General features: G+C 44.2%; 1 protein-coding gene across 1 annotated transcript; it reads right to left on the bottom strand.

The window, feature by feature from the left end:
• Window positions 1-172: 172 nt before the first annotated feature.
• LOC119815826 (stem-loop binding protein) lies at window positions 173-14,407 on the bottom strand. Its single transcript, XM_038332136.2, has 8 exons — window positions 14,055-14,407; window positions 13,824-13,940; window positions 10,505-10,609; window positions 6,374-6,433; window positions 6,021-6,158; window positions 4,527-4,676; window positions 3,178-3,259; window positions 173-1,030 (listed from the first exon to the last, which is right to left on the bottom strand). Exons 1-8 carry the CDS (start codon window positions 14,111-14,113, stop codon window positions 950-952), a joined length of 792 nt encoding a protein of 263 aa, XP_038188064.1. The 5' UTR covers window positions 14,114-14,407; the 3' UTR covers window positions 173-949.
• Window positions 14,408-14,955: the final 548 nt, after the last annotated feature.

The following is a 14,955-nucleotide window of genomic DNA, read 5'->3' as shown; positions in this document are numbered from 1 at the left end:
GAAATGTGTAGGTACTTAACAGGTCAAGTGTCTGTACTTGTACTACCCATGTCTGGGCATGGTTCTCTCACCAAAGGGAGATGTCATTCCTGTATGCCACGCAAGTGCTTCAGGAACAAAAGAAAAGCTTGCCCTGACCATCCCACCACACAGTATAGGGCAATGTTACAAATCAGTTAAAACATCTTTATTTCTGCAATTATCATTCCATACAAAAGCAATAGAAATGCAAATATTGACAAGTTTACAATTGAATACATGAACAGAGTATCTGTACACATTATCATTTACAGCAATATTACATGGTAAATTTACTGATCATAAAAAAAAAAAATCTTCCTCAACTCTCAGAGCACATGCTAAGATCCTATATCACACTAGTGCTTTTCCAAGTTCCAAACTAACACTGTATAACTTACATAAAAGCCCACTAATATAACAGCTCAACATTTATGTTCAGAGCGCTATGAGAGAAAACTACATTCGCATTGATAAAAGACCAAAAAATAAGTTTTTACAAAGTCACTGGAGCTGCCGAGAATACTTCATCACTTACCTATAAAGACAGCTGACTCTAGATTGGTCCCATAAACACAAGGTTAAAATTTACTGTCAACCCATCAAAAAGTGGCAACCGAAGTCTCAAGTTCTTGTGGAAAACAAGTATCCTGTTGTCTAACTTGGGGGTGGGGGAGATAACAAGAGTTCAGTCTTCACTAGATTTAGCTTCATTTACAATTTAAAACACGTGTAACACTCACCATACATAAAAATAAGGCAAGAAAAACAATTTATCATGAGAAAATAAACTCTTTAACAGAGAAAACAAATACAAATGCAGAGTTCATGCTTAGCCAGTCTTCCAGATGGCCAGGCAGAGCCAAGTATTTCCAAGAGTTGCCACCAGGTGGCAGTTAACTCATGGCAGAGAAGTCTCTCAAGGGTTCAGTTAAACAAGCATCCAATCAAACTCGTCCTCCACTTGGCAGTCTACATGTCTGACTTTGGTGGGTGTGCCAGCATACATATCCTAGAAAACAGAGGCCATCACACGTATAAATTCATCACACAGGTTTCCTCTTAAGTTTCCAAGCACAAGTGGGCTTGCCCAGCAGCAAGACAAAGCAAAGAAAACCAGCATCATTTTGCCCGTTCTATAGTGTATTATATGTATTATTCCCAGCTGGCCACAACCACATTATACAGTGGAAAAAAGAACAATAAACCTGAGAGCACTTGGAGTGGCAGAGCTGGGAGTCAGGATAATGCAACCATCCTTGTATACATATATTCAAATACAGCATAGGGACAGATTAGAATAGCTTATGCCTCTTTCATGTTTTGCTACTTCAGATCTTAGATACTTAATATGAAAACAGTGGAAGGTCTCCACAAAAAATAGAGATCTTTTTATTGTAAATTATATAAATACAGACAGATCTGAATGAATGTCCCAGGTCATTAACTACTGAATCAGAGATAAGGCAATTCTGTATAGCTCAGTTTATTAGAGGGAGAGCAGGGAAACCCTCACTGCATAGTCCCGGCAGCCAGGCAAGCATGGCATTTACTACAAAGACCAGGCTGGCCTAGAACTTAAGAGATCTGCATGCCTCTGCCTCCTAAATGCTAGGATTGAAATAGTCTAACCCTCCACCCCATCCCCAGTCATAACCAATAGGTTTTGGGGTTTTTGTTGTTGTTTTTGTTTTTTCGAGACAGGGTTTCCCTGTAGTTTCTAGAGCCTGTCCTGGAACTAGCTCTTGTAGACCAGGTTGGCCTCAAACTCAGAGATCTGCCTGCCTCTGCGAAAACCCAGCTGGTTTTGGTTTTTTTTTTTGTTTTGTTTCTTTCAAGACAGGGTTTCTCTAACAAATCTGGCTGGCCTCGAACTTAATGCTGGGATTAAAGGTGTATGCCGCCACCACTACCTGGCTAACCCATGGTTGCTGAAATAGGATTTTGTGTAGTTCAGGCTAGCCTTCAATCTCTGATCTTCCTGCCACCACCTCACATGGGCTGAGGTTACATGCACCAGCATAACTAGCTTTAAAATTTGCAACTTTAAAACTATTTCCTGGCGCCGGGCGATGGTGGCGCACGCCTTTAATCCCAGCACTCGGGAGGCAGAGGCAGGCAGATCTCTGTGAGTTTGAGACCAGCCTGGTCTACAGAGCTAGTTCCAGGACAGGCTCCAAAGCCACAGAGAAACCCTATCTCGAAAAATCAAAAAACAAAACAAAACAAAACAAAACAACAACAACAACAACAAAAACCACCTATTTCCTGGGCTGGAGAGATGGCTCAGTGGTTAAGAGCATTGCCTGCTCTTCCAAAGGTCCTGAGTTCAATTCCCAGCAACTACATGGTGGCTCACAACCATCTGTAATGGGGTCTGGTGCCCTCTTCTGGCCTGCAGGCATATAAGCAAACAGAATAATGTATACATAATAAAAAAACAAAAAAACAAAAACTATTTCCTGGGCCAAGCAAATCCCAGCACATAGAAGGCAGCAACAGGAGGATCTCTGTGAGCTGAAGATCAGTCTAGTTTACCTAGTAAGCTCCAGGACAGCCAGAACTGTAAAGAAGAGATTCTGTCTCAGACACCAGCAGCTCACCACTGAAAGGGGTTACTAAAGGCAGAATGAGTCTCAGAACCCAATGTGATCAATTTGGTATTTCTTAATAGGAAAAAGTCCCCTTTTCATAAACATTATAATCAAACTTCAGTTCTAACCTCAGTATGTAAAGTTGTATGTATTCTCAAGTGACTTTAAACACCCAAGCTGAATGCTGGGTAGTGGTAGTGGATGCCTTTAATCCCAGCACTCAAGAAGCAGAGGCAGACGGTGAGTTCAAGGCCAGCCACCTCTCTAGCTCTTTTCTGGATTGTGGTATTTGAAAGATAATGTTTGCTAACCTCACAAGAACCCATTTCTGCCGAGCAGTGGTGGTGCACACCTTTAATCCAGCACTCAGGAGGCAGAGGCAGGTGGATCTCTGTGAGTTCGAGGCCAGCCTGTCTATAAGAGCTAGTTCCCAGAACAGGTTCCAAAGCTACAGAGACCCCATCTAAAAAATAGGGGAAAAAAACAAAACAAAAAAACGCCACAAAAAAACCCCAAAACAAAAAACCCCACCACCCACGCAGAGACACAAAACTGAAGTACTTACAAAGTTATCCTGTGAACTTGTCTGGGACTCAGAGCTGCTCTCTGTGAATTCTGTCTCCATTTCCCCAAGATCTACAGGTTGTCTGAGAAATAAAATTTAACAAGCTTGTCAGTCACCTGCTACTTACTAAGAGAAAATGAGAATTCAAAGCTAGCTCACTAAAACCAAACACCACCACATCACAGCACACGTGTTGTCCCCAAGGTCAACTTCCAGTCACATCTGCCAAAATCTAATTCCAGACCAATCAATCCAACATAGAAAGCCGACAGCAACTACATGTGAAAGACCTGCCTGGCTCTCAGCAGACCAGACTCTGACAATCTGTGCTGTCATTCATACACACCTGTAAATATCCTGTTTTATTTTTGAGACCAAGTTTTCTGTGTAGCTCTGGTTGTCCTGGAACTCACTCCTGGCCCTGTAAGCATTCTTTTTTTGTTTTCTTTTGTTGTTTTGTTTTTCGAGACAGGGTTTCACTGTAGTTTTAGAGCCTGTCCTGGAACTAGCTTTTGTAGACCAGACTGGCCTTGAACTCACTGGATCTGCTTGCCTCTGCCTCCTGAGTGCTGGGATTAAAGGCCTGCGCTGCCACCACCACCGCCTGGCCCTGTAAACATTCTTACAAAGGGGCAAGACTAATTCTCTGGGGTGAGCAAAATGGAATGCTGAGTATGGTAGTACCTCAACACCTCAACCTTTTCAAGTTGAACCTGGGATACAGAGTTAAGACCCTAATCAAACCACCAGAATTGGTAGTGGCTCAGTATATACAGTGCTTGCCCAGCATGCATGAGGGCCCTGGACTACCCAAGAACCTTTCAGAGTCAAATGGGGGCAAGCCATGGTGGTGCTCACCTTTAATCTCAACACTCAGGAGAATCTGAGTTCAAGGCCCACATGGTGTAACCTCAAGCTCCAAGACAGACAGGACTATACAGAGACACGATCTCAAAAATCCAACCAAAACCCCTCAAATAGGGTTGGGGGGATGGCTCAGGGGAAAGTGTTTATGTGGCATAAGGTCCCAATTGTGGATTCCCAAAATCCACATCAAAGAAAGCTCACAGGCCACACAGTAACAAACATTAACAGAAGACCCTGTCTCAAACAAGGCAAAAAGGGCTGACATCTACGGTTGTCCTCTGACTTGCACACACACACAGCTAGTATCCTAAACTGTTTTCTGGCTCCAAAAGACTAAATCCAGCAGAGGGAATGAGCTCTTCCCTGGCATCCACAACTCTGCAATATAATGAAACCCCAAGGCTAGTTTATCCGTTTTTTATTGACAACTTCCAGGATAATCTGCCACTGTGATAGAGAAAAAGAAAGCAACAAAAACATACATTTCTTGCAAATCACATCCTTCTTCAGCAGGAGGATCCCAAAAATGCAGAGCAACCTTCCAGAGTTTGATCTGCTGATCCCATGACCGCCGACTATACTTCTTAAATTTGTTTGGAGTCCTGGGATGGATTCCAGGTTGTCGCAGGTGTCTGTAGGACATAAAATTGCCTCAATACAATTCATTTGTATCTCTACAGTAGCTAAGACTAAGCACACTTTAAGGTTAAAATTTAATAATAGCTTGGATTTATTTATTTTTGTTTTAAGAGACATGGATTCTCTATACACTCATTACATACAAACTGGTCTCAAACTTAGAGTTCCTTGAGTCTGAGTTCTGAGATTAAAGGCATGCATCACCACACCCAGTAGTCATTGAGATTCTATTAAATGAGCAAAAAGAAAAAAAAAAAGCACTAGAAGCAGTATCTCAACCAGGCATGAACTTGTATTCCCAGCATTTGGGAGGCTGGGGCAGGAGAATGGTAAATGAGGCCACCCAGAAAGACCCTTTCTTTGAATCTTACTATTACTTTGGGACTCACATTTTAGAAAAATCACGTTTTAATCCTAATGTTGCCCAAGACTCCAAAACAAAACAAAACAAAACAAAAAACAAAACAAAACAAAACAAAAAAACAAACCCAACACTATATCCCTTTGTGTATCTGTTTAAGAAAACAATAAAATCAAGCATGTATTGTTTAAACAGTAATGGCAAATAATTTTTCTGCAATTATACACTGAAAAAGATGGCTCAGTAGTTAAGAGCACCTGTTACTCTTACAGAAAATCTCAGTGCCCACATGGTGCCTCAAAAACATCTAACTATAGTTTTAGGGAATCTGACACCCTAATCTGGCGCCTGCAGGCACCAGGCATGCACATAGTATACTGTGCACACACGCAGACAAAACATTCATACACATTAACCCCCACTCCCTGGACAGGTTTTGTCTGTAGCCCTGGCTATCCTGGAACGCACTCTGTAGACCAGGCTGGCCTGGAACTCAGAGATCAGTCTGCCTCTGTCTCCCAAGGACTGGGATTAAAAGCATGAGCCAGCACAACACAGCTCCATAAACTTAAAACAAAAATGTATCATCACGCCCAGGTCTCCAATTAAATAAATATATTCTTTAACTTGAATTTATTTTCCTATTGTGTATTTTAATAACTATGTACCTTATAAACATTGACTGGGCAATGGCAGTACATGCTGGGACACAGAGGCAGGTGGATCTGAGTTTGAGGCCAGCCTGGGCTACAAAGCTACAGAGAAACTGTCTCAAAAAACCAAAGCCAAAAAATCATCTACATTTTATTTTTAAGTCCTGAGGAGAAAATGCTAAAATGTTATCTAATAGTCAAAGCTAAGAAAATGATTTGTTAAGTTCTTATGAGTCGCTATTAAATATTTCCTAGAAGGTACGTCTAACAGGTTCAATGTTATTGGGTAGGAGGACCAAGACAGGTCTATGTGACAACAGTACCTGGGGACCTCTTTAATATACCGATCATAGGCAATAGTGTTCTTCCCATAGTTGATCTGCTTTTGTCTTCTCATCAAGACACTTTCATCTGTCTCCACATCAGCTGGCACTGAAGACACAGACTCCTTTGAATCAGAACTGAAAAGAATGAAAGCCTTGGTAAGATCACCGTGCCAGAACACTACAACAGCCCTCCTTTAGATTTCAAATGATACGACTCCTGCAAAAACCAATCTATATATACTATAGGGATTTCCAGTACACACAGCGAAGAAAAATTACCAGTAAATGTTACTGGGACAACAAGCCCCTTAAAATTTTCACGGGCAAATTCGAAATGTTTCAGTACATACCTTCCTGATGACGACTTTCTCTCTCTTCCAAAATCATTTATGAGTAGTTTTCTCTTGTATCTGAGAACAAAATAAGACATTGCTGTTTTTAAAAGGATAAAACACATAAACAAATATTAGTGCTCTAGGGTCTGGAGAGAGGGCTCAGTGGTTAAGAGCACTGGCTGTTCTTCCAGAGGACCTGGGTTCAATTCCCTGCAACCACAATGGTCTGTAACTCAAGTTCCAGTGGATCTGATTCCCTCAAACACCAATGCACAGAAAAGCAAAAAAATAAATAAATATAGTGCCTCTAAAGCAAGAACGAAGCCTTTTTCCTGCATAGCATAGTTTGGGAATGGGAGACTGTTAAGTCTGAGGTTAGCCTGGGCTTATTAGCTCCTGACTAAAACTTTTGGAGGTTGGGTTAGATGGAACAGGAGATGAACTACTTTTTTTTCTTTCTAAAAAATGTGTTTTTGGGGGGCTGGAGACAATGCATGTCTCAGCAGTTAGGATCATTTGGCTGCTCTTCCAAAGGACTCAGGTTCTATTCCAGCACCCACATGGTGGCTAACTCTAGCACAAGGGAGATCTGATGTCCTCCTCTGCTTTTATGGACACTAAGCACACACATAGGGCACAGAGCCATACACACAGGCAAAACATCCATATACAAAAGAATTTTATGAGCTATCAACAGCTGTGAGCCTCCACGTGAGTGTTAGAAACCAAACCTGGGTCCTCTGCAAGAGCAGTTTAAGTGCTCGTAACTACTGAGCCATCTTCACTTTAGCCCAATTTAAAAACAAAATTTAAAGACTGTTTTGCATGCATGCCACAGCACATGTGCCTAAGTCAGAGGACAACTTGTGAAAGCCAATTCTCTCCTTTCATTATCTGAGCTCTGAGAGTCAAATTCATATCATCAGATTTAGACACAAATTCTATTTACTGAACCATCTCACTGGCCCAGCATTATTTCTTTGAGTCTATTCCTTTGTAATTTGTTTCAGGAAAAACAAAAAATCCTCAAAAAAATAAAATTAAAAATTAAAAAACAGGAAAAAAAAAACCCAAAACTGTCTGTCCTTTCCTGTGTTACATACAGTGCATGCTCATGGAGGCCATAAAAACTCAAGAGCCGGACTGGAGAGTTGGTTCAGAGGTTAAGAGTACTGGCTGCTCTCCCAGAGGTCCTGAGATTAATTCCCAGCAACCACATGGTGGCTCACAACCATCTGTAATGAGATCTGGTGCCCTTTTCTGGTCTGCATGTCTGCAGGCAGAACACTGTATACATAATAAATAAATACATTTAAAAAATAAAAAAACTCAAGAGCCATTCAACCCACTTTGTTTTTGGTACTATGTCTCTCATGGGCCTTGAGCTTGTTAAATCAGCTAGACTGGGTAGCCAGCAACTTCAGAGATCCTCCTACCTTTGCCTGCCCAGTACAGGAATTATAAGCATACACCACTTTACATGGCTTCTTTACATGGGTCCTGGGGACCTAACTCATGCCCTATATATGCAAGGCAAATACTTTACTAAGCTCCATCTTAGCCCTACCTTTTTTTTTTTTTAAGGTAAAGTCTAAGTTGCCTAGTCTGGCTTTGATGCCAGCTGGTCTATTCATTTACATCATTTCAGAAGATATGATGAAACACTGTCTCCATAAACAAGTTTGAGGTCAAACTGTTAAAAAAAAAAAAAAAAAAGTAAGAAACTGGGATTAAGGTTTAAGTGCTACAACCTTTAGTAAGCTCTCATTTTTCTAGTTATTTTCTGGAATTTCTTTTTTTGGGGGGAGGGGGGTGACAGAGCTTCTACAGGTAACCCTGGCTATGCTGGAACTTACTATAGACCAGACTGGCCTGAACTCAAGCTATCCACCTTCTTCCCCAATGCTGGGTTAAAGGTGTGTGCGAATTTCCCAGCTAATTTCTGGGAATCTCATAAACAAGACTAAGCCGTAGAGTCTACCAGCTATCTTTCAGGCACTTTCTATTTACTGACACAAGGTCTCCATGAATCCAGAGCTCAAGGTTCAGCTAGCATCTTATCACATTTTTACTTGTGTTTGTGTGTGGGTTCTTGTGTGCTATCAACATAGGGAGGCGAGAGGACAACCTGTAGGAGCTGGTTCCCAGGAAATGAACTTGGGTCACTGGGAGGTCATTTGCTGGGCTTGATCTGTTGCCACTGAGAATTTCATTTTCTGCTTCCCAAGTGTCCTAGGATTATAGGCAAGCCACTATGCCCACCCAGTTTTTATGCTGGTGCTAGAGTTCCCAAATCCAAGCCTCATTCTTATGCAAACATTCCATCCACTGAACCATCTTCCCCACCTCCCATTTAGTTTTACACTATCTATTGAAATTCTGCCAGGCACACCTCAGGAAACCCCTCACACCCATGATCTTTTAAATTCTTTAGCAATCCTTTGAAAATAATCCTAGATCACCAAAATCCTATCTGACAACAAAACAAGACTCCATTGAAAAGCCCATATTCAAACTCTGGGGTATTTACTTTCTTCCCCAGCATCTTCTAGTAACCCTTGTACTTAAAATCTGTATTAGAAATGTCTCTTAATAACCTCCAACTCTGCTTCATACGGACTCATCCTGAAATTCTTTTTTCAGGCAAAGCCAGCGATCTGGTTTTACCTGAGTGGTAGTCCCTAAAAGACAAGGCAACCCCTCAGGCTGCTATGGGTAACAATGTGGACTGGTTTCTTTCTTTCTTTTTTTTTTTTAAATATTTATTTCTTTATTATGTATACAACATTCTGCCTCCGTGTATGCCCGCACGCCAGAAGAGGGCACCAGACCTCTTTACAGATGGTTGTGAGCCACCATGTGGTTGCTGGGAATTGAACTCAGGACCTTTGGAAGAGCAGGCAGTGCTCTTAACCTCTGAGCCATCTCTCCAGCCCCTGGACTGGTTTCTTTTGTTTGTTTTTTTGTTTTTCTTTTCTTCTAGACAGGGTTTCTGTGTAGTCCTGGAGTTACCCTGCAGTCCAGGCTTATAGTATACCACCACCACCTCACTTGAACTGGTTTCTTTACAATGACAACCAAGTAAAGTACTCTTGACAAAGAGCATACAAGATCTTGGATTCAACCACCAGCATTGCCAAAAACAAAAATTAAAACCTTCTAGAATTGGGGAGAATCCATGGATGAAGAGCTTTCATTACATAAATGTGAGGACTAGAATTTGGGTCCATACCACCCGCATAAAATCCTGGGTGGGTGTGGTGGTACACCCCTAATTCCAGTGCTTGAAAGGCAGATACATGGGATCCCCAGGCAAAACTGGCTAGGTAAAATAACCAAATTATCAAGTTCTGAGTTTAGTAAAAGTAGCTCTGTTAGAGAGCAATTTGAGGAAGACACATGACAGCAACCTCTGACCTCTGCAATCCACAGCACCCCCGTTTCCATTAAGACAGTGGTGGGTCTCAAACTAGGAAGCACTCATTTAGAAGGGCATCTCACAAAAACAAAAACAAACAAACAAACAAAAACAAACCTACAAAAACCCAACAAAAACAAAAACAAAACCTGGGCCCTACCCATCAATAGGTCAAGGAGCCTGTAAATATCTTTTTTTTTCAGGGGGGTAGGGGTGGCGTTAGAGACACAGTTTCTCAATAGCTATGGAGTCAATCCTGGAACTTAAAACTCTGTAGACCAGGCTGACCTCAAATTCAGAGATCTGCCTGCCTCCCAAGTGCTGGGATTAAAGTCATGCGCTACCATCGCCCAGTCTCAAATATATATTTCTAACAAGTTCCCAAGAGATGCTATGCTAGTCTAAAGACTAGATTTTCAATAAACTCAGGGATTCATCATGCTAGGTAAACTCTTTACCACTGAGCAACAACATAATCACTAGAGCAGATTTTTTTGTTGTTGTTCAGGTTTTGGTTTTTGGAGACAGGGTTTCTCTGTGTAACTGTCCTGGAACTACATCTTGTAGACCAGGTCGGCCTTTAACTCAGAGATCCGTCCCCTGAGGGCTGGGATTAAAGGCACATGCTACCACCATCTGATAAAAAGCAGATTTTTAAGAAACATTATTCTAAGGCATTCTATGAATAAAGTAATTGAAAAAGACACACAAAATATTAAAGTGTGTACCTTGCAATCTCTTTGTTAACTCTGGTCCTCATCTCATCTTCTTCAACCGCACTTGCCCAGTCAGAACATCTAGAACGGGGCTTAGGGCCTTCAGGAGTTGTAAAGCTACAACGAAGGGAAAATGCATTTAAATGAGTGCTTTATCTCAGTTTCCGAGGAAAGAGCACAACGTTGCTTCGGCAGAATACCAAGGAAACAGGTGAGTTTCGGCAATTTCTCAAAGAATTCTGGACACCATCAGACAGCTACCCACCCACTGAGTCAGTGCTGGATTATGGGAACCGTCTACTGAGAAAGCAGGAGAGGTGAATGGTCAGTACCAAGAAGAGTACCTGCTACGGACCTTGCCTTTTTGTTTTGAAACAGTCTCACCATATAGTCTTGAAAATTCTCCTGCCTCAGCTATCTCTTAAGTGCTGGAAAGACAGGCATTAGTGACGATACCTGGCTCCACTGTGCTAGCTGTAAACGAGGTATTATAGAATTTTTTCTTTTTGTTTTTTGAGACAGAGTTTCTCTGCATAACAGTCCTGAAACTCAACTCTATAGACCAGGCTGGCCTTGAACTCACAGAGAGATCCACCTGCCTCTGCCACCTGAGTGCCAGGATTAAAAGCATGTACACAGAGTTCTGCCTGCAGGCCAGGAGAGGGCACCAGATTTTATTACGGATGGCTGTGAGCCACCATGTGGCTGCTGGGAATTAAACTAAGGACCTCTGGAAGAACAGCCTGCGCTATTAACCTCTAAGCCCATTATTATGTATTATTTTTAAGATTCCAAACAACAAAATGCATAATGCTAAACACTGTGACCAACCCAGTGAGACTCCAACAAAACAGATGAGGTTTACCTTACAGATGCACAAGACTCACAACACTTATAGATACCACAATTACAATGTGGAAAAGGTCAGAAGGAGTCTTGTGGATTTTTTTTGAGACAGGATCACCAGGCTGGCCTTGAACTCAGCCTACTGCCTCTGCCTCTCAAGTGCTGGAGTTAAAGTCATGTGCCACCATGCCTGGCAGTTCTCTAACTTTTATTTTACTAAGAATTAGTCTACGATGCCAGGCAGTGGTGGTGCACACAGAGTTCTAGGACAGTCAAGGCTACACAGAGAAACGCTGTCTCAAAAACAAACAAAAACAAACCAAGGAGCTGGAGTGATGGTTTAAGAGGTTAAGAGCACTGGCTGCTCTTCCAGAGGTTCTGAGTTCAGTTTCCAGCAACCACATGGTGGCTCACAACCATCTATAATAGGATCAGACTCTTTCTTCTGGTGAGCATGAAGAGCATTCATACACATAAAATACATGAAAAAACAAATCTCTTTAAAAAAAAAAAACAAATACAAAGGTGAATGAGTAGAAGCATTCCTGCCACTGGTACAATGAAGTGGATTAGTGGTGACCTATGAATCAGGGGTCCTGATACCATGACCTAGAGAATTTAGGATTTTAACTTTTGGGGCTGTAGATGGCTCAGCAACTAAGAATGCTTGTTGTTCTTTTAGAGGACATGGTTCAGCACATACAACTCACAATCACCCATAAATCCCATTTCAGGGGATCCAATGCCCCATTCTACACAGGCACCAGGCACACGTAGTATATTTTATATGACAAAACACTCATATACATAAATAAATCTAGTCTGGGATAGTAGCACATGCCTTTAATCCTAACACTTGAGAGGCAGGTGGACCTGAGCTCAAGGCCAGCCTGGTCTACCTAGTGAGTTCCAGGACAGACTTCTCTTTAATATGTAAATAACCTAACATTTTGTCTTCAGATAACTGAGTCCATGACAGGGCTCAAATCATCTCAATAAGGTTTTCTGTTTTCATTAAGACAAGATAGCCCAGGCTGTCTCAAACTCACTATGCAACAAAGACAGACCTTGAACTTTTGATCCTCTCGCTTCTAACTCCTGAGCACTACTGGGACACAGTGTCACCTCCCTTTTTACCTGTCTTAGAGCTGTTCCACAATCTTCAAACATGTGCTGGTAACTCACATTACAAACCTGACAGCCTCCCCAAACTTAAGCAGATTCCCTCCCAAGAGAGATCTGCCCACCCACGACCCTGGAGATTGACTGTAATCAGAGATGGTCAAGTGTTTCAAACAGCCTGACTTTTTTTTTTTTTTTTTGGTTTTTCGAGACAGGGTTTCCCTGTAGTTTCTAGAGCCTGTCCTGGAACTAGCTCTTGTAGACCAGGCTGGCCTCGAACTCACAGAGATCCGCCTGCCTCTGCCTCCTGAGTGCTGGGACAGCCTGACTCTTTTTAAAATAAATTATTTTATTTCATATGTACTCATATCTTGCCTGCATGTATGCCTATGTGAAGATGCCAGATTCCCTGAAACTGGAGTTACAGGCAGTTATGAGCTGCCATGTGGTTGCTGGGAATTGAACCCAGTTTCTCTGGAAGAGCAGCCAGCGCTGGGTAACTGTTGAGCTATCGAGAGACAGCCCCGGATCTGACCTCTCTGTCCTCGATCAGCACTGCCTGTGTATTCAGAAATCTGAGTTCCACACCTCCCTCATTACTCCCAGTTAAATCGCCACGTCCCTTCATTGGGCTCAGCAACCCTGTCCTCATCTTCCCTTCTAGTCAGCTGGCTAGAGGGCACCTATCCCTACAGAAAGGCATGGTCCAAACTGTGAGATCACTTTCCTCTTTCAGTCACCACACAAAGTCCCCCAGACAGCACTTCCCTGAGCAGCCCACATCAGCAGCTTACTCTTCAGACACTCCTGGGTCTTTAAATTACTATTTCACTTGTTGGCACACCTCTGTGAGGCTACCGAGAGACCTCGTTGACTTCAGCAGGGCCTCACTTTAAAAACAAACAAAACACCTAAACCCCGTGGCAAAAGCTTATCAGATGGAAGGGACCCAGGTACATCGCGAAGAATGAGTGACCTGGGAATTCAGCTTTGGTTTGCATCTGGCTTTCACGCAGATTATCAAAACCTAATTTCTGTCTGTCTCTGTCGCCCGTGTGCGTGTGTGTGTGAGGCGCACACACACACGGCGGGTGTCGAAACATTTTAACAAGGTGTTCAAAGTAGTAGTGCTTGACACTCCGCGCAAAGATTAGAAAGGCTCCCCGACTCCGGATAAAACCAGTTTTGCTGCCACCTATCAGTTACTAATAAGATGCTTCGAGGACTGAGTAAAAATGAAGAGAACCCAGAGGCACCTAAATTATCCCAACGTCTAAAAAGCTAGTGCAATGGGATGAGGGTCCCTTGGCCCTCCTCCAGACCCACCGAGTGACCAACCAGTTTCCACCCGGCCAGGGTTCACCTTTCAGGTCGACGGTCCGCAATCTGGCGCTCGCTTTCCTCGGAGTCCTCGGGCTTCCGGTCCCCTCCGTCCGCTCTGCGCTTCCGTCCAAGGCTCCATCTCGCAGGGGACCGCGGGCTGAGGACACAGACTGCAGTCAGTGGGCGGGGCCCCACAAGCCCGGGTGGTTCAGGGACCCCAGCCTCTCAGACAACCCGACACGGAAGACTTGTAGACCGCACGCCCGCTTACCTTGCACCGCCGTCGCGGCGGCTCCCGTACCGGGGTGGGCTTCGAGGTCTGCAGGCCATGGTGGCAGAGGGCCAGAGAGCGGTTCAGCAGTGCAGACCTCCCTCGGCGACGGCGCTGACGAGGTCTGAGCTAGCCTTGCCCAACCGCCCTTAAGAACGCAGCGGCCCCGCCCCTCGGCAACTCCCGCGCGCGCGCGGGGTCGGACGAAACCATCGGGCGTCCCCCTGTAGGGGAGTCCTTCTCGGCTCTGCGCGCCCCGCTGGCGGACCCGGCTCCGACCTAAGCCTCGAAACTGCAGGCAGTCGCCAAACTCCAACGCCTGATGCAGTCGCCCAGAAGGGCGGGAAAAATGCGACAACCCGACTAAAGTGGAAAGGAGCTGGCGGCCCCCGACGGCCTTCCAGGAGGCTGGCGCTGTGGCTGCCGCGTCTCTGATTGGTTGCGTCTTCGCGGGCCTAAGGAGTATTGGCGGGAGATTGGGCAGTGCGCGCCACTGCCAGTCAAAGTGGGCAGGCGTGGCCAAGTCGCTGGTGTGGGCCGGAAGGCGGAAGACGTAGACCTGGTCCGGGACCGGCCCCTCCTACCCGCCTCCACAATACTCCCGGGCGCCGGCTTGTAATTTAAACCCAAAACTTTGAAGGCCAGGCTTGCGAAAGTTCCCTTGGTAGCCAGCACACTCAGTGGCCCCTTTTAACCCCTCCAAGGCTATCGGCCCGGACTCTGGTGCCGCCTTCTCTGCTTGAGTCACCAGCACGATGGCCGAGTCCCTGCAGACCCCACTATCTTAGTCGCCGGTGGTGTAGGCAGCCGCGACTCTACCTTAAGGGTGGACCTGGCCCAGAGCAGGGTGGATTGGAGCGAGAGCGGCGAACTATGTAGTCACTGAAGGGCAGCGTGCCTA

This window comes from Arvicola amphibius, chromosome 1, assembly GCF_903992535.2.
Source record: "Arvicola amphibius chromosome 1, mArvAmp1.2, whole genome shotgun sequence".
In the NCBI taxonomy this organism is placed as follows: Eukaryota; Metazoa; Chordata; class Mammalia; order Rodentia; family Cricetidae; genus Arvicola; species Arvicola amphibius.
Note: the sequence above shows the minus strand (reverse complement) of the source record. Positions and strands in the feature narration are given on the sequence as shown.